The following is an 18176-nucleotide window of genomic DNA, read 5'->3' on the forward strand; positions in this document are numbered from 1 at the left end:
TGTGGTTGCATCGAGAGAGTGAACCATATGGCAGCTAACCGATGTCAATTCTGTTCATGTTATCAGTATCCATTCAGACTGTCTGACTGATATCGGTGTAGGCACCTCGGATGTTTGCGGTAGGCTAGGCGTAGGTCACCTCCTTGTTCCATTCTTTCTTCTTTCCACTAAAAGGCTTTATTCACACAGATAACATGGCTGTATGTCGGTGATGGTATTGCTGCCAATGACGATGATAAACACGGGTGACCCGTAGGTACATGTTCTTCACAACGACGTCCTACAAGCACTTGCTGCAGCATCTGATAATCCCAGAGTCTAATCGACGCTGTTTGTTTCCGACAGTACAGCGATTTAGCACGACGCAGAGAGCGAATGGAATGCCACTGCGAGTATATTGGTTCTTCTCACCAGGACGAAACCAGTGCATACGGTTTCCCGTCGAAAGACAAGCAAACACACCGATAAGTCCAGCTCGTTTACAATCTAGTGCTCTGAAGGGGATTGAGGAACTTCTAATTGATGGACAGTCTCAACAGTCTCATATGGAAGCTTTTATTACATTCAAAGCGTGCCAAAACTCACCAACCACTGCAAAAATGTTGGGCACCACATAATATATTTCACTGAAATGCTTTGAGTGCAGGTCAACCCATAGCATTTAGAGGTAGCAGCTTTATAACCCGACCTATGCGAAGAAATTGCCAAAATTTGGCGGGAAAGCGGATGGAAACTCTCGGCCTACAATAGTGATTGTTTAAGGGGGGTTCGGTTGGATTTCCCGTCCTACTTTATGAAAACTAATAAAAAATACAGTAGGTGTGTGGGTGAATGTGCTGATATTTTGTTCAAAGCAGTGATCTCCTGCAACGTTGGAATGTTGGCTGGAACAAATTTGTAGTTCCAGTCTCATCAACCAATACCAAAAAACTCGGAAATGGACAGAAAGTTGTCGTCGAATTCGCGGTTAACAGTTAGGTTCCTACGAAAGATGACGAATAAACTGCTATTTAGTATGATTCTGGTAGCCCATACTGCTTAGATAAAACCAACTCGATTGGCAAACAAGGCAAGAGTGGCCACTTAAAGTAGGAGCTATTAAACTGGATTTTGAATGCACACCACTTGAGTCCGCAGAGGAAATTAGCCAAGAGATAATGCAGTCAATGTAGCAGCAACCGCATCTTCCTAATTGTGTGGTGGCCCATCATTTCAAAATTCCAGCACCATTTGATTTAGTCAATCTTTGTATTCGGGTCGGCACATGTTTCAAAGATATGGGTGACAGTCTTTGGACGCAATCAAATGGAAAACGCTGCTGTTGGTACCGAAAACATCTTCAGTTTGAATGCCAAGCGCGCATGTAGAAAGGTGGGACAAATAAGAACCTATTTGTTACGATGAACAGGTTGATATTGTGTGGACCGCGGCGTACTTTGAGGATTACAGAGCACGAAATGCGGATTATCACGGGGTCCGCTTAACTTTGTGCTTGAATAGAGAAAATACGCTACAGTCAACCAACAAATGTCAAGTGTTTCTGTTGACTGTTTGGTCACCTGCTTCGGAAGTTGGAGCTAGGTCCAAATTAAGCAGACGTCCTAGTCACTTTCGCCCATGGGTGAAAATTCCGCACACCAGAGTATCCCAAAATAAGATTATTGCGATCGTATGTTAGTGACAGTGATGGTGCTACTGTCAAGGAGAGCTTAGAGAAATGTGCTCCTTTCGCTTAAGGACCACATTGGGTTAACTCGCCTCTTGGTACCAATAACGTACGTTGTGGTAGGGGGACCGAAATGAGTCAACAGGTGTTTATTGGCTGTTCTTTATGTGAAGAGTAAGCGACCAAAATGGTGGTCTGACAACAAATTACATTATAAACTTTGTAGTCATCGGCTGCACCAGGATCTCTGCTTGGAGGGGTTGAAAGTCACCGAGAATATAATAAATCAGACGTATGTCGATCCTTCAGCTGGTTGCGAAAGTCGTGCATTCTCTGGAGCTGCCATTTTATGTCGAAGTTCTAAGAGGACATGTCGCATCTGAAGTCCACGGGTCCATTTGGTGAGCGTTGGGAACAAACGCGAATCGATCTGAATGAAGTAAGGTGAAAAAATATCTATTAAAAGAAACACCACATCCCCATTCGACTGCGAGCCAAATACTTGCGTGGAAACTATGAGAATTTATTCGGTAGAATTTGTGAGAAATTTTTGAGGCTATTTTAGGAATTATGCACATGTGCCATGGGAAAAATGACAAACACAAAAGACAAACAAATGAAGTTCCACATAACAAATCCCAAACCTTTCAATTACAGTCGACGTAGACGGTGACGACCGAAACAAACGCGCAACGAGGGCTCGATCACCAGTAGGTAACGGTCACACAACTGTTGGAAGCAACATGTCATGCACTTTGATCGATCTATTCGCTGAAGGCCTGTGCGGTATCCGCATGCCAGCCCCCTGATTCGACCTGATGACTCTTCGAACATACCAAAAGCGAATCAATGTCACGTATCAATCGATCGTTCAAACCCAAGTCACTGTGCGTTTTCTCGAATAGACGTACTTCAATTTTGGAAGTCACACGCTCATTCTGGAACACTAGTGTGAACTCCGACCATGCACTTGTCCGCTGCTTATTGTCACTGCACTTTTCAGGTCTGCGTAAGAGGCGCACATCTCGCTCGGGTACGGAGAGGCTAGTGGACTCAGAAATCAAACCAAATCATCAGAACCGGATCCATGAACGCCTGCCGAATGGCCCGGTATCGGTTATTGATGACAAATAAACTGACCATGTCATGCCTTCTTTCGGCATCCGCCTTTCACCTTCAAAGCTTGATGTCATGTTTCAGGACGTGCATTCTTTGATCATACCCCTTACAAGTAAAGAAGTATTGGCATGGGGTGTGGAGAACTTTGCATACCTGGGTAGTTGTATTAGTTCTGAGTGAAGCGTGTGTGATTAAGTCAGGATACGAATGTCAAAGATCCCATTCACGTTTCTTAATCTGCGTCACTTGTGGCATCAAAACGGCATACCACCGTGCCTTGAGAATTGCAAGGCTGCCGTAAGGATTGCATTGTTGTATGGTTGCGAGACAACGATACCTGAAGCATTGCTGATGTCGGGTGGCGTCAATAGATTCTCACCGAGGTAACTAGAAACGAGTATTTGTTCGTGCAGCAGATACATCGGTCGCAGAATAAATCCAGCACCATCATCAGCTGCAATGTCTAGGCCACGGGCTACGCACGCCAAAACACCGTCTACTAGGACGATGGTTAAATTACCTGTGTCTCCGGTCTTGATGACTTGGAAGTGATACATGAAAGCTTTGGTAAGCAAAATCAGCTAGTATAATGAGAATTCGGAGAGGAAATACACTGATACGGACGCTGATATAAGGCAACAACATTGTCAGTGGGGTATTTGTGACTCAGTTGTCACCTTCCGTGCGCGGTAATCCTTATAGTCTCGAAAGTGGAAGGCACATAAAGCACCATCATTCTTCGCTAGTGTTGCTGTCATTGACGGCGACGAGGGCTCCGGAAGAAATTACAGTCCCAACATTAGTCTTCTTAAAATCGATAGGCTTAAGGGTAGCTGTAGGCACTCGGTTTGCAGCTGACGGAGTATAATTCATCACCATCATCATCATCATCATGGACAGCATGACATCAGTGTTCAACACCGTGGTTGTACGAGGTCTGGGATACTGCCAGGGTGCCCACACCTAGACAGGAGGACGATTAGGGTCCTCAACAAAAGCCTTTAGCTCAAAAACCCAACCGCAAGGCAGCGGTGTTTGGCGGGAAATGCAAGTGCATTACCATTTCTACGGAACAAGTCGCCACATGTTCCAACCCCCAACCTGGAGGTCCAGGAGACTGTGTTCGTCAGACTTCTACCCATGGACCAACCTGGTATGAGACTGAGTGTCACGGGGACACTCCCCACTATAGCTCAATGGGTCGCTGAAGTGCGCAAACCGTCACACCACGGTAAGGCGCAGTCTCTTCGTGACGGAGCCCCAGCTTTTTACGTTTACATATACGACATGCAATTTGCATTTTCGCTACAGCAATTGATGATGTACGCCGGAAGATCACTGATGAGATAAATCTGAAATACTTTGCACGACTGTCATCAGGGCTTCAGTATTAACAAGATAACCATGTGGGCAAAGTCCGCATGCTTGACTCACTGGGTACGAAAATCTCACTAGTGTGATCGTTTATCCCTGGTTGCTCCAAACGACAAACGCAACCAAACAAATGAAAACTCGCGCCTCCAAGTGGCTACGACGGTTGAATAGACGGAACATAGGCTGGTCAAGGTTTAGTCCAGTAGACAGATGTCTGTAAGTGGTAATACAAAGATCAACGACTCCCGTGGCCTTCTTGCTGGTGTATAAGTTAGGGGATTCACTCTAGCCAGTAAGCATGATCCTACGTAGAGTTGACAGTAGCGTGAACTATCATAATTAAACATTGGTAGATGCATTAATAAAAAATGGTCGGTTCACACTGCATGTGACGATATAGATGAGGAAGCGATGGTTATACAAATGGATCACGCTAAGTGCACTACCGATCCAGTGTTTATCCACCATAAAATGGTAAACAATCAGCCAAATACAGTTTATCGACAATGGATATGTTAACGGTGTACTGGCCTTTGATCAGGTGGGAACAAAAGGTGTTCAGATGGGTGTGAATGAATGCATGAATGCGAATAAGCATGTCAGTTGAAGTTTAGTGGCGTGTTCTCGAGCCTATCCCTTGCAAGGCGTAACTTCTAGCGTTAGAACCACACATCAAATACTCTTTACTAATAACAGAGAGTATATTGTTGGGCAAGAACATCTGTTCTAGTCGATCCACTGGTCGACAAAAGGAAGCCGGTCGAAAAAACGGCAGTTAGGAATAGGAGAATCACTTACCTGACCATTGTTCTCGTTCACTCCGTGCATTCGAATTCGCGTTACAAAGCTGTAAACAGAGTACCGGTGGTATGTTGAAATAGGATGCTTCCAACCTGCGACGATCAGCAGTGATGCACTTTCTGATGCAAGATTTCGTGAAAATACAGCAGTGACTTCTACTACTATGAACATTCCAACGTGAGATACAAAGGGAACAGTACAAACTCGAAATTCAGTACACACCCTTTCTTCAGCGAGTGATTAGTTGATACACGTCATATTATCAAAGTTTCCCGGGTTACAGGTAACCGAAACCAGAAGCTGAGGATGGTGCGTAACATCACGTTGATAATATGTTGGTCGGGTTATGAAGCAACTTTGGCACTGAGAGACCGGTTGCACGTTGTTTTAAGTTTTGGTATTAAGTTGTGGTATCTTCAAAAGAACACTAGGTATCGCTCAGTGTGGAGTCGCTGCGCAAGTATCCAGGTGAGCGCCCGAGTGGTATTAATTCAAAACGAGAAGTGAGGTAGTGGACTATCAAACCAGTCCGGTTGTAGTGCTGTTCTTCATTGGAATTGATGAGTGGACAGGTCATTTCGGTTTTTCGGCATCCGGATGACATGTGAAGATTTGCCGGGGAAGTGAGCCGGCCCCTGGAACAACTCCCAATCCGTAGCTTCGATGTGTGTTCATTTTGATTACTGCTGCCTTGCTTCATATGGTTCGGTTCAAGGTGAACACGTCGGGTGACTAGGAAGGTTCGAAAGTACACCAGACTCCGTTGCTAGCTTAAATTTTGAGTCATTCGTCAATACACAGCGCTCTCCAGATTGCCTGGAAAAAAACTGGTCAGGTAGATGGTAGGGATTGAGTCCCGTGTCCAATCCATACGCCATGCTCATATAGCCGGAAATTTTCCTCAGGGGCTTCGTATTACTTCTTGTGGTTTAGCAAACGGACTTCTGGCCCTCCAGGTTGGAAGTTTGAACAAGTGCGGCAATCCCTTCCTTAAAATTGTGCCTGCTCGGGCTGTTTTAGGCTTAACATTGCTGCCTTGTGGTCAGGTTTTTAAATCAAAGGCATTGGTTGAAGGTCCTAATTGTCCTGTCCATGTTTGGGTGTCCTGGCAGTACCCCATCCCAAGTACAACCATGACAAAAATACCTTCACAGCACATTGGCCATCTCGTAATGACATCATCCAAGTCCCCTACTCACTGCATATAGCAGGGCGGACAAGCGAAAACATACGACTACTGGCATATCCCACCTTTCATCACTGTTATCCCCCAACTAGTTCTGTCCCACTTTACAATTATTGCATATAGCATTTATTGCATATAGAGCCTAGGGTTAAGCACCTATGGATTAACGCATTGCACGCCACCAATCCAATCTACCCCTCCGCGTCCGCTCCACCTTCTTTTACTTGTAGTCTTTAACGTGAGAACTCTGAGGTAGATTGGCCAGCAAGCTTTTCTTTCGCGTACTTTACCTATTCTGTAGACTGACGTCTGTTTCACTTCCGAAGCTGGAATACACGATTCAAGTTCAGTTGCTGAGCTTACCGCCGATGGTGATTTTTAATCTGTGTCCTAGGAGTAGTCTCCACACTGTCGTCGAAGGTAAGGTTCAATGATATGAAGTCGGCACGACCGAATAACAAGGCTGCAAGCCATGAAGCCGCTAGCATAAGATGGCTCAGTTGTTAGAGCGGAAGGTCCGACCTCTGCATCTCGACTTCCCCTGTGTAGGCTTCAGCAAACTGGCAGTATCACAGCCCTCGTTCTTCCTTCGGGTGGCACGGCAGCTAGGCACTGAACGATCTATCTAACTATCTATATTAAACGCCTATGTCAAGCCTAAGAATCCTTTTCGTACAACCATGTGAAGCATGAAAACGAGCCAAATGTCAAACAATGAATCGGAAGCGAAGTATAAACGCCATTACCCGCAAACTAAGCTGCGCTGGTCATTGCCGTCTTTCTGGATGGGAGCCCTGAGAGGGCCACATCAATGGTTAGAGACATTGTCAGACACGGCCCAGTCGCGCTCTTGCATCCAAACTATTGTCTTAAATGCATAGCTCCCTTCCTAATCCCCCCGCTTAACAGTTCTGTACTTACGCACCAATTTATTAGCTCCCACATCCAATGCGTAGCTACCTACCTCGCCTCCCCCAAATCATCGGTGAACTAAACTGTGGCAGCTACAACCACCGTAAGGCATGTACGCGTTTCTTACAGCCGATAATGATGATGACCCGAGGGAAGCACAACGTCTGAGATACTGTCATGTTGTCCCAGCCTATGCAGGTGCTATCAAGATGCTGAGGTTGGGTTCGAACAACGAAAAGGAGGTTCGTGCCTTAACCACTCAGCTATCTCGAGAGTGAAAACACCTTATTGCGGCCGATGGAACAACCAATATGAAGTAAGCAACCGTATACCTATCCCAAAGTTATTCGACATCAGGGTCATTGAAATCCAGATCACAGCTGACTTCATGCCCTTGGGCCCAAGTGGTTAGAGCGCAATTTACTGACCGGAAGGTCCGAGGTTCGAATCCGACCTCCGCCACTCGACTTCCCCTGTCTAGGCTTGGGCAACCTGGCAGTATCCCAGCCCTCGTGCTTCCTTCGGGTGGCATGGCAGCTAGGTACCCGAAGGGTGCTACAGCTAAACGCTCATGCCCTTCCGTTACTATTATTTTAAATCAAGAAAGGCTGATTACGCACTGTAGAGGATAGATATATTTCACTGGCTGAGAACTGGAATTAGCTCGAGGGCACCTCTAAGTATTCGTGCTTCTTTGCAAGTTAGCCATTATTACAAGTTGCGTACGGGATTGGACCTTAAGACTATAAGACAAAAATGACGTAGACCACTCAGCAAATTTAGACGGTGGTCTGCTGCTCGTCGAGAGCTCTTGTAAAGAGACAAAGAGCTGGGTCTGATTTTTTTGAGGAGCACAGGGTAAACTTCACCAAAGTAGTGTAGTAGCAAGGTGCCTTAACGAGAACAGCAACTTGACTCTTTCATCGCTAAGAGCAATAAACTGCGATTGTCGAAAACAGTATTTTACCCTTAAAGTAATCAATAAATGGAACTGTTGAAGAGTATAGTCTGAGCCACCAGGGGGAGAGAATTAGGGCTCAGTCCTTATTCCGCCTAATATCATTGCTGAAATAAATTCAGCTGTAAAAGCTTCTTTGTGAAAGACAGCACCTCATAGTACAATCGTTCAGCGGCATTTACTCCAAGGTCCACCCACTACCGACCGACTTCCATTTTCAAGTTCAAGTAGAACATAAGGTTGACGGAAACTCGGGAACTGCGCCTACCTGATGAGCCCCAAGAAGGGCGAAACCGGTTGTGGAAATAAATTTAAAAAACTCGGTCGTGGGCTGTCGAAGATTTTTCAGCAACCTTGTGAGTAGTTTCCTTTATGAAAAAGACTTCCATTTTCGTTTTTCCCCTTCATTTCACCAGTAGGGCAAGTCTTCCATCATGGCGTTCCTGTTAAGAATCTGCCAATATACAAATTTTGTCTTCCTCTTGCAAGGCAGTAAGAACCAGCCGAAGGGGTGTGAGTGGTTATAACAATCCAACGCAAGTCTCCGAATTTAGATAACGTGCGTCCCACTCCAATGTGATCCCTTGCTTGAGTAGTGCCATGTCTCTTTGCAGAGTTATACAACCTTTCTCTATCACAGGGGGGAATACAGCGAGATTTGTATCTACTAAAAGAAAACAGGACACCAACCCAGTGAAGCACTAGTGATCAGTTGATCTACCTAATGCACCGGTGAAAATTGACTGTAACCTGAGACAGAAACTGTTACGTCCCGTAGATTGCCTTGTCAACGGACGACCCTGTCTCACAAGCCTCCGGTGACGAAGTTGCAGAGGATGCTGAACGAGGTGAAGAGGCTTAAGTCAGGTATATTAACTGCGAAAAAGCCGTCTACTTAAATAATAGGTTGCTGCCTCTCAAACTACGTATAAATGGTACTACAGCGGACCTTTGACTGGACTGCTAAGTCTCAAAGGACAAGCTTTCCACTGTCAAGGTGTGCAATGTACTCACTAGTATGTGGTCCGATAAGCACGACTTTCCAAGGAAGTGTGCTGGGACCTTTGGTAGTGTTCTTCCGTATCAATGACCTGCCTGACCAGTTGAACGATTTATGACCTGCCTATTGGATTGAAAACATCTTGTCCCGCGTTCTTACGAAGCTTGTCAGCTAATTTAACCCAACAGCAGTTTCAACATGATCATAAAGCTCAGAAATGGATAGGGTACAAGAGCCCCTCCCATCTAATCCGTTGAAATGTCCAGTCCCGACCAAATAGGACCTGGAGGTGGCTGATCTTCCACTCGATGGGTATGTGCCAACAAAATTTAGGGAAACCAGATATCAGGCGTGACCCCTAAACCCGCGATTCAACGCGCGGCTGCAGCCCACATGCAGCACAGCAACACCATCAACATCATTGACGGTAACTTCACCGGTACCTCATTGTCGTACAGTCATGTTAGTTTATTTGAATAAAGCCTCATAAGTGGGACTCGAAACTGTAAGTTGGGGAGGAGATAATATCACAGGATACACTAGAACCAAGAGATACCCAACAGCTGGGAAGACACGGAAAGATTTTGAAGAATGGGCACAAGCGCGATATTGGGAAGCTCTTTGCAAATCGAGTCGATAAAGATAACCAGTCATCTGTAATACCCTTCAGTGCCTAGCTGCCATGCCACGCGAAGGAAGCACGAGGGCTGGCCTAGACAGGCTTCCACTCGATGGGTATGTGCCAACAAAATTTAGGGAAACCAGATATCAGGCGTGACCCCTAAACCCGCGATTCAACGCGCGGCTGCAGCCCACATGCAGCACAGCAACACCATCAACATCATTGACGGTAACTTCACCGGTACCTCATTGTCGTACAGTCATGTTAGTTTATTTGAATAAAGCCTCATAAGTGGGACTCGAAACTGTAAGTTGGGGAGGAGATAATATCACAGGATACACTAGAACCAAGAGATACCCAACAGCTGGGAAGACACGGAAAGATTTTGAAGAATGGGCACAAGCGCGATATTGGGAAGCTCTTTGCAAATCGAGTCGATAAAGATAACCAGTCATCTGTAATACCCTTCAGTGCCTAGCTGCCATGCCACGCGAAGGAAGCACGAGGGCTGGGATAGCCTAGACAGGGGAAGTCAAGAGGCAGAGGTCGGGCTCGAACCACAGATCTTCCGGTCAGTAAATTCGCGCTCTAACCACTTGGGCCATCTCGACCCCCCGGGGGGTAAAACCTTGGAATGGATTACTATAAGACGTAGTAGTAGTGCGGCACTTCACGTTGTTTTCAAAAGAATACTCGGCGGGTCCTATACTACTACTACTACTACTTACTTTCTCGATCTCAAAGGCGGCATAGTTTACTTCAACCTGCATCAGGTCTCGGTCAACTGCACGCTTATGTTGATGCTTTGTGTATGGCTGTCATGAAAATCACATCCTTTCTGCTTGTTTCGCTTGAGGAATGCTGTACATTGACGAGGGCATCCTCCCGTGGGCCAGTTAGCTCAGAGAGACTTAAAAACTTATTGCCACTTCGGCAGAGCCATTGCTGAGACCTGAGCACAAGAGAACCAACAGAGTTGCTCGCAAAGGTGCGAGTATGGTTGCCGGGGGTTGTCGTCTGTATTTGTAGATGGTCTACTGGGGTTCAGACAACAGCAATAAAGCTGCGGTTACCCGCGTCGTGATGTGGGGGAAATCTGTCCTCTTAGAGCCTGCTGGACTCACAGTGTTCCGCAAGTCATCCGAAAGCTGGTGTCATGAGATCGGTGGAAAATATATTCACGGGAAATTGGATGACTACCGAAACTTATCTGTTAATCTGTTCCGTACACTGGCTTGTAATATTCAGCCGTAAGGTTTTGGTTAAGTCTTCACAGAAGACAAGTATGCCCACGAACTTACCGAACAGAAGGGGCGACATCTGGGTAATTGGGACCGCACTCTATCTGTAGGAGATAAAGCCTGCCTTCAAATGGTGTCCGGCTGGGGCCAAGTATAACTCCAGTCCATTTTGTAAGGGTGGAATCCATATCTTCGAGCCCCCAGCTTATGGTTCCATCTTGGCATCCTTTTTGTCCTTGCTCTAGTTCCTCCAAGAGGTAAAAATTCCGAGGCACCTTAACTAAAAAAACGAAACGAGTTAGAAAAGTCATAAAAAGCATAGCACAGCTGAGGAATCCGTGCAGAACTCACTCTTCTCGGATTTCACATTATGGTTTTGCGCCGCCATTCTAAGGGTGCCGTTGATCCGAACGAACACTGAGTCCATCAATTTGAGGTCAGTTCAAAATGGTACTGAAGCATGTGAGGCAAGAATAGGAATGTCCCACTGATAAAATCAGCTATTTCGAAGAATGACAGAAGGAGAATTTTCTCATAAAATGTTGCCTAATTGGGGGTATTTTTCTTTGGTGACCCTTGAATTTTTCGATATTTGACATTTACTGTTTACTCGGCATAATCCTATTGAAAAATTCGTCAGAATTAGGCTTGAGCTACGGATCCCGAGAACTGCTGGGCGCTGGAGAATAAAAACCATATAGAACTGCGAAATCCGGCAGCATCTAAGAACTTTCAGTATTGCCTTAGGCTGCCAACAGTACGGGCGTAGGTGATACGCCTGTTTTGGGAGTCAGTCTCATGAATTGGGACAGTTTGGTTCAGCTTCTTGCGTGAGATTCATTAGCGTGATCCAACTATAATGAGATATTTCGCTTATATATCCCATATCCTTAGGTGGAAATCGTCTAGTGTGGTTTTTGTACCTTTACTTTGCTTCCATTTTACCACTACGCATTTCATCAATTGCATAATCGTTTTTTGTTTGAATACGAAAAACTATAAAAACGCGCACTTGTTCAATTTCACGGAATACTAGCGTGGTCAAGTGCTTCAACTCTCTCTTCTGGTTTCGATCGCGCTTGCAGTGGTCATCCGCGAGTCTCATGTGCTAACTCTGGTACTAAAACAATTCAAACCATCTTCGGAATCTATTATATATGGGACCAACATAATTGGATTATTGTTTATTGGCCGGCCTGGGGCAACGACGAACCTTCTTAAAGAGAACAATTGTTAGTTTTTCTATTCCATCTTACTTCTTTATTATTGTACACCCAACCTAGCGTCGCTGTGTTTATTTCTTTGCCACACACATGGTAAACTAACTTATTGGGTAGCCATACCACCACATATTTGGTGAACCCGAGCATTTCTAGATATTTTTTGAAAATTTTTCCCTTCAAGTCGTCGCAGTTTTGTTTTCTTTATCCCCCATGGGGACACACTTTGATTCATCGGATTTAAACGAGAATACGATACATGGACTTTTACCAGACTATAATCCACGCAATCCCAGGGTGTGGTTTCACCAGGTGGAGGCCGTTTTTACTAACCGACGCATCACTACTCAAGACCCCAATTTTCCTATGTTATCCAGCATCTTCCTTGTGATGCTGGAAGAGAAAGATGTGTTGGAAGATATCCCCAAGGGAAATCTCCATGATGCCCTTCGAGCGGCCGTCACCAGTAGGACAAGGATAATCCGAAAACAAAGTGCTACGGGATTTATTCACCACTGTCGAACCTGGTGAGAGATCGCCATCACAACTGCTTCGCCACATGCGCAGTCTCCTCTGCGGCCGTGAGCTAGCGGTGAAAATCATGGCTCAACTATGGCTCGACAAACTTTCACCCTCCATGTCCCGCGTTGTCAATACTTACGTTGATGACCACAGCTCGAAGCAGTTAGCACAGATGGCGGATGAAATCCACGAGGCCTACCCCAGTAACCCCGTTAACTCCCTCTGCCGCCCTACACCCACTGCTTCTACAGATTCATATCCGATTCTTGCTCCCATATCATAACTACAAGCTCAGTTCGATACTTTGAACAATTGCCCACAATGTACGACCTGCTGCAGGAAAAATGCTTTCGTCAAATGGCAAAAGGATGGTCACAATTCTCGATTTGGATAATCCCTCATGTCACCGCAGACACATTGACCAGGTTGAGTGCAATACCAAAGGTCAGTCTGTTAACGGCACTCCTGCTACTTCAAATACTAATGGATATCCCGTGGATGATATTTTGGCATCCGAATATGATGTTATCCCTGAATAACCTACTACTAGCGAAGGACCTGAAGTTTAACCACACAATTGCTCACGGATGGCTGTGGCGCTTCTTTGTTCTTGTCCTGAAAGCTTATCCGGCACTCGTTTGAGTTGTTTACAAAGGCCGTCAAAGGCTGCCGGTGAAGGTTTGGGAACAAGAGAGAGGGTTGCACCTTCTTCCGGTGGGTTGGGACCCGACGACCTTCGTTGGCGAATTGGGGAGAATACTAAGAATATTTCTTACTGCTGGAAATCCTGAGAACAAATGTATGCAAGGGAGCCACACCTGCTGAAAGAAAGGGCATGTGCAGTTCCCAGCGTCTGGGAGCATCTGTGTGTTTGCACCACAAACTATAATATGGTTAATTTGGGTTGGCCCCACCCTGTCTGTTTCAACACTACCATAGTGTTGGACCGCATGCAGAACTTGGCCGTCACCCTTCAGGACTTGTTCCCTGTCGCAGTAATACGACGTACGCATAACACCTCACAGGAGCCGCTCGGCGTGCCAGAACACCTTTTGTATGGCATGCCCCAGTGTGTCGGAGTGATGCATCCGGTCTTTAACGCGGCCTTTCGTACCCTCTAGATGGCTGTTGGTTATCCATTCCAACCTGTGCGTGTACGGCCCATTTTCCGGTGATGTAACACCCAGCAAACCGTGAGATAAGGGAAACATCATGGGCCTGTGCGGCGCAGAATCCGTGAAGCTTGGTTAAATCTGTGTGCGTGTATTACGATAAACAAAAACCCCACTGTATGGCGCTGTCCAAGGGGGCCATGTGGTGGGATGTGTGCCGACTCTGTGTTTGTGACAAACAAAGCATCGGTATTAGATGATACGTACGTGTTTTCTGATAGCTTCTAGTTGGGAATAAGCATAATTATAATTATTATATGAAAATAGCACAGTATTACGTCGCAGCCGAACGCAACTATTGCCACCCGCATTTCCGCCGCCAACCTGTTCATAAGTCGAACTGGATATTGGTCCCCTATCATTTCCTTTAATAAGTAGAACAGATCACGCATGGGAGCAAACTGTTCGCTCTCCACGAACGTATGCAAAACCAGACGGCCGGCACTCACTCCGTCCATTCTCTAGAAGGTATACAGCTGGCGCCTACAGGCCGATTATTAGGTGCTTAGAAAACTTAACCAAGGAGGTTTGTTCCGTCTTCATTCACTACATCTGGAAAGCGTCGGAACTCCTTCTGCCATCAGGTGAAGCATACGTAGCTATAGTGACCTTCCTCTGATTGCACGCGTCCGATCTTTTGGAGTTTTCCCAGGGCAAAAGGCATATCATTTTCAATAATAGAACTCAGCTATGCGGCACCTAATAACGACAGGGCTGGTCCACATTTTCAGCGGTAGGTGTATATATATAGAGTGGTAAGGATCATTCTGCATTCATCAAAATACCGCACTTCCCACGACAGCGTTCCGTATTAAAGTTATCCCTGCAGGTGCCCAAATCTCCTTCGGTTAGCCGTCGGTTCGCCGGAAGCCGATCGTACTTCTTATTGTTAGTTTTGTTTTTGAAAATAAGAGGTGACTGAGAGACTAAACCGTAGACAAACCCGCGGTGAACAGCCGATGTTTCACGTACTGTTGAAAACGAGCTCAGCTTCCTAACTTCGTCGGATTACCCAAATTTCCCTCGGTCTTGGAGGTCGCCTGCTGCTTTTTTAGTACACCGATCGCTGGCACTTCGGTTTCTGGATGAACGCACAAATGCCCTACATGTATTGATTTAAGGCCTTGAAAACCCTGAAGAATCAAAAGAATAAAGCCCACAATTTCCCAACATGCGCGTGTGAAGCCACTTCCGAAGCCACAGCACAGCAATTTCGGAGTTCAATATGCGCCAAAAAATTTCGGGAGGGATCAATTAAAACAAATCGCTCAAAATGACTGAGGAGGAGGGTGACTTTTGGTCTGAGCACATATGGAAACGATGAAACATTCTTACATTTAAGGTTTTAGTTCACTCGCTTGGGTCTCACAGAGAAAATCATTATGTTTCCGTGGCGCGGTAGCGGTCGAAGGCGTATCAGTCCTTCCCAATCTTAAGGACCATGGCATCCGGGCCGCGCGATGTTGTACCAGCTGTCTGAATAAATACGCTTGGCGTTTTTCCCTCATAAAACATGCGACAGACTGTTCTTCTGAGCTAATTCCGACTAGTGGCTGATGATGTAGGCAGCAGCTGGACTTTAGCACTTGCGTTAGTGCTCCAGAACACGATACAGGGCAGATAATATCTCCGTTTGATCATCACATGCGAAAAAAGCTGGTGTAACTTGGACACTTAAAAAGAGTGTACCGCTGGCGAAGCGATGTACAACAAGAATGATGGATGATTCGGAAGCTATACCAAATCGGCACGTGCCACAAGAATTGTTATTATTTGTGCATGTCCATGGATGAATACTGTCTTTTCCGGAGTTTCCAAGCCTGTGGGTGATAGTGTTCAGTATTTTGTTGCGATTATGAAGGGGATATCTTGTCATGAGACGGTTCCTGTTGATGCTGGCAGCTGGAACCGTTGTTCGTCATCCCGCCTGTATAGTGGTCTGGCTACCCAGTAAGTTACTTTGTGGCAAAGAAATAAAAATAATAACGCTAGTTTGGCTAAGCAATAATAAAGACGTCAGATGGAACAGATTCACTAATAATTGTTCTCTTTAAAATGGTTCGCCGTTGGCCCAGGAATAAGCAATTATCCAGGGTCTTCCTGTGAACAGTTCCCACATATGATGGGTCCCGAAGATGGCCTGAAATGTTTTGACACCAGAGTCAGCACATGAGACTCGCGAGTGACCGCTGTAAGCGCGAGCGAAATCAGAGGAGAGAGTCGAAGCACGTGACCAGGATCGTATAGCATGATCTTGTACAAGTGCGGGTTTTGTAGTCGTTCGTATTCGAAAAAAACGATTACACAAGTGATGAAACACGTCGTGTCATAACGGAAGCAAAATAAAGGTACAAAACGCCACACTCATCGAAAAATTCTACTGTTAGTCCCTGACGTTTAATGTTTTGTGCCCATGCCCATTCCCATGATGATCCAGTAGCGATTGTACTGGTTCCTGGCTGATTAAGTGGGAAGTACCATTGTTTGTCTCGTTTGACAGTATGGTATCCTCAGGTTAGCTTGAGAGGCCCACTGCTCCCTATAACTGAGCAATACTACTGGACTTGCGAATGAAGGCATATTGTGATTGGTCAGACTATGGACCAATCAGAACAGTACGTTAAAAGCGTGGCTCTTCTTGCTTACCACGAGGGTTGTGGCATGGCCATGTGGGGACTTCTGCTGTCGCTACCTAAATAGGGTCGTAACGATTTTCCTTTGCCCAAACTACAGTACTGGGTGGAACAGAGGGGCAAGAACTGAGTTAGGATTTGTAACACCGTTTACAAGAAACTGTTTTGATCAGAGCGGAATGGGACTCGAGTCTCATTCCTGCCGACATGATATGGCACATATCAGCCTCATGAAACGTATCTATGCTAAACTGTTGTGTACGGACATCACTGAGTATAGTATGCGCGCTATGCAAGGACCAGAGGACAGTGGTTCTCCGAAAGCAGGTTCAGGAAAATTCCTGCGGCTGGAAGACGGAAAGCAAGCCCATGAGCCGAAGCCCAGTAAGCAAGGTTATACGTCACCAGTACCTATGTATAGGTCAACCAAAATGACGGACGTCTATACTACAGATTTCTGCAGGATATGCTCCCTACGGCGTCAAGTAGAGTTTGGTGTGAAGGGCATGCTTGACAATGCCTTTGTTTCCGTTATCAGCATTGGTCCGTAAATTCCAGCGTAAACGAGTTTCCTTATACTGAGTTTTGCGGCTTAAACCCAGCTTCTGGGAGAGCCAAAATTACATGGACCACCTGGAACGCCCTAGAATCAAGAATAAATAATTGGGGACGTCACGTGTTTTCTTGTTATGGGCTGTCCCCTGGGCCGCTCGGCTTTTGTTTGGGGTGCACCACTTACATCTGCACAACCAATTGAAAACTGCGAGGCAACACTATTAGAAGCACTTGAACGGAGTCGTCTTAGCCGCTGGATGAGAGTTGATGTAATCCGCCGCAGTTGTTTCCGCTTGCTCCTGTTGTCGGTTGGAAAGTAGGGTTTAGCCAACCTCTGCAGGTCGGTTGCTGATGAACTGCCGGCCTCAACGCAAGACAACCGCTTCTTCTATCTGTCGCGAAGAGGCTGAACATGATCGCGATAAGACTACTTGCGTATCTTAGCAACCCATTGGGCTATACGAGAGTACACTTACTGACCAGACCCTTGGTTCGAATCCGACCTATGCACCTCGACTCTCTTGGCCTAGGCAACCTGACAATATCCCAGCCCTCGTGCCTCCCGTTGGCATGGCATTTGGATACCAAAATTCTGCTACAGCTGAACTATTTATTCTATTCTTACCCTAGTAAGCATCCCGTCACGAAGAGACTGGACCTTACCGTGGTGTGACGGTTTGCGCACCTCAGCGATCCATTGAGCTATACTGGAGAGTGTCCCGCGGCACTCACAGAGTCTCTCATACCAGGTTGGTCAATGGTTAGAGGTCTGACGAACACAGTCTCCTGGCCCTCCAGGTTGGGGGTTGGAACATGTGGCGACTTGTTCTGTAGAAATGGTAATGCATTTGTATTTCCCGCCAAACAGCGCTGCCTTGCGGTTAGGCTTTTGAGCCAAAGGCTTTGGTTGAGGACTCTAATCGTCCTCCTGTCTAGGTGTGGGCGCCCACGTACAACCATGAGTTGCTCATACACCAATAAGCTCATGCCACATCGGCCGTCGCGTGGTGCCATCAACCGGGTCGCCTTCAGTCCTCAAGCCTCGACACAGTCTATCTGACCGTGTTCAATGTCCACACTCTGAAGCAAGCAGGACAACAATCTGCTCTTGCACTCACACTGGACTCGCTTGGTATTGATGTGTGCTGTGTCTCAGAAACGAGAATTCAAGATGCAAGCACAGTGATTGAGTTAA

General features: G+C 46.1%; 2 protein-coding genes across 2 annotated transcripts in view; both read right to left on the reverse strand.

Moving 5' to 3' along the window:
• Positions 1-1780: 1780 nt before the first annotated feature.
• Positions 1781-11327, reverse strand: T265_06504 (hypothetical protein; the record flags this gene model as incomplete). The annotated part of the gene is made up of 4 exons (XM_009171778.1): positions 1781-2096; positions 4958-5006; positions 10940-11159; positions 11231-11327. The coding sequence occupies 4 exons, from the start codon at positions 11304-11306 to the stop codon at positions 1953-1955; spliced, it is 489 nt and encodes a 162-aa protein (XP_009170042.1).
• A 6689-nt stretch (positions 11328-18016) lies between these two features.
• T265_06505 (hypothetical protein) overlaps positions 18017-18176 on the reverse strand; it is a gene marked incomplete at both ends in the record, with an annotated part of 3764 nt that continues 3604 nt past the window's right edge. The window contains one exon of the mRNA XM_009171779.1: positions 18017-18126. Within this exon, the coding sequence (XP_009170043.1) occupies positions 18017-18126 (110 nt within the window). The remainder of the gene's footprint in view (positions 18127-18176) is intronic.

This window comes from Opisthorchis viverrini (genome assembly GCF_000715545.1).
Source record: "Opisthorchis viverrini unplaced genomic scaffold opera_v5_133, whole genome shotgun sequence".
Taxonomy (NCBI): domain Eukaryota; kingdom Metazoa; phylum Platyhelminthes; class Trematoda; order Opisthorchiida; family Opisthorchiidae; genus Opisthorchis; species Opisthorchis viverrini.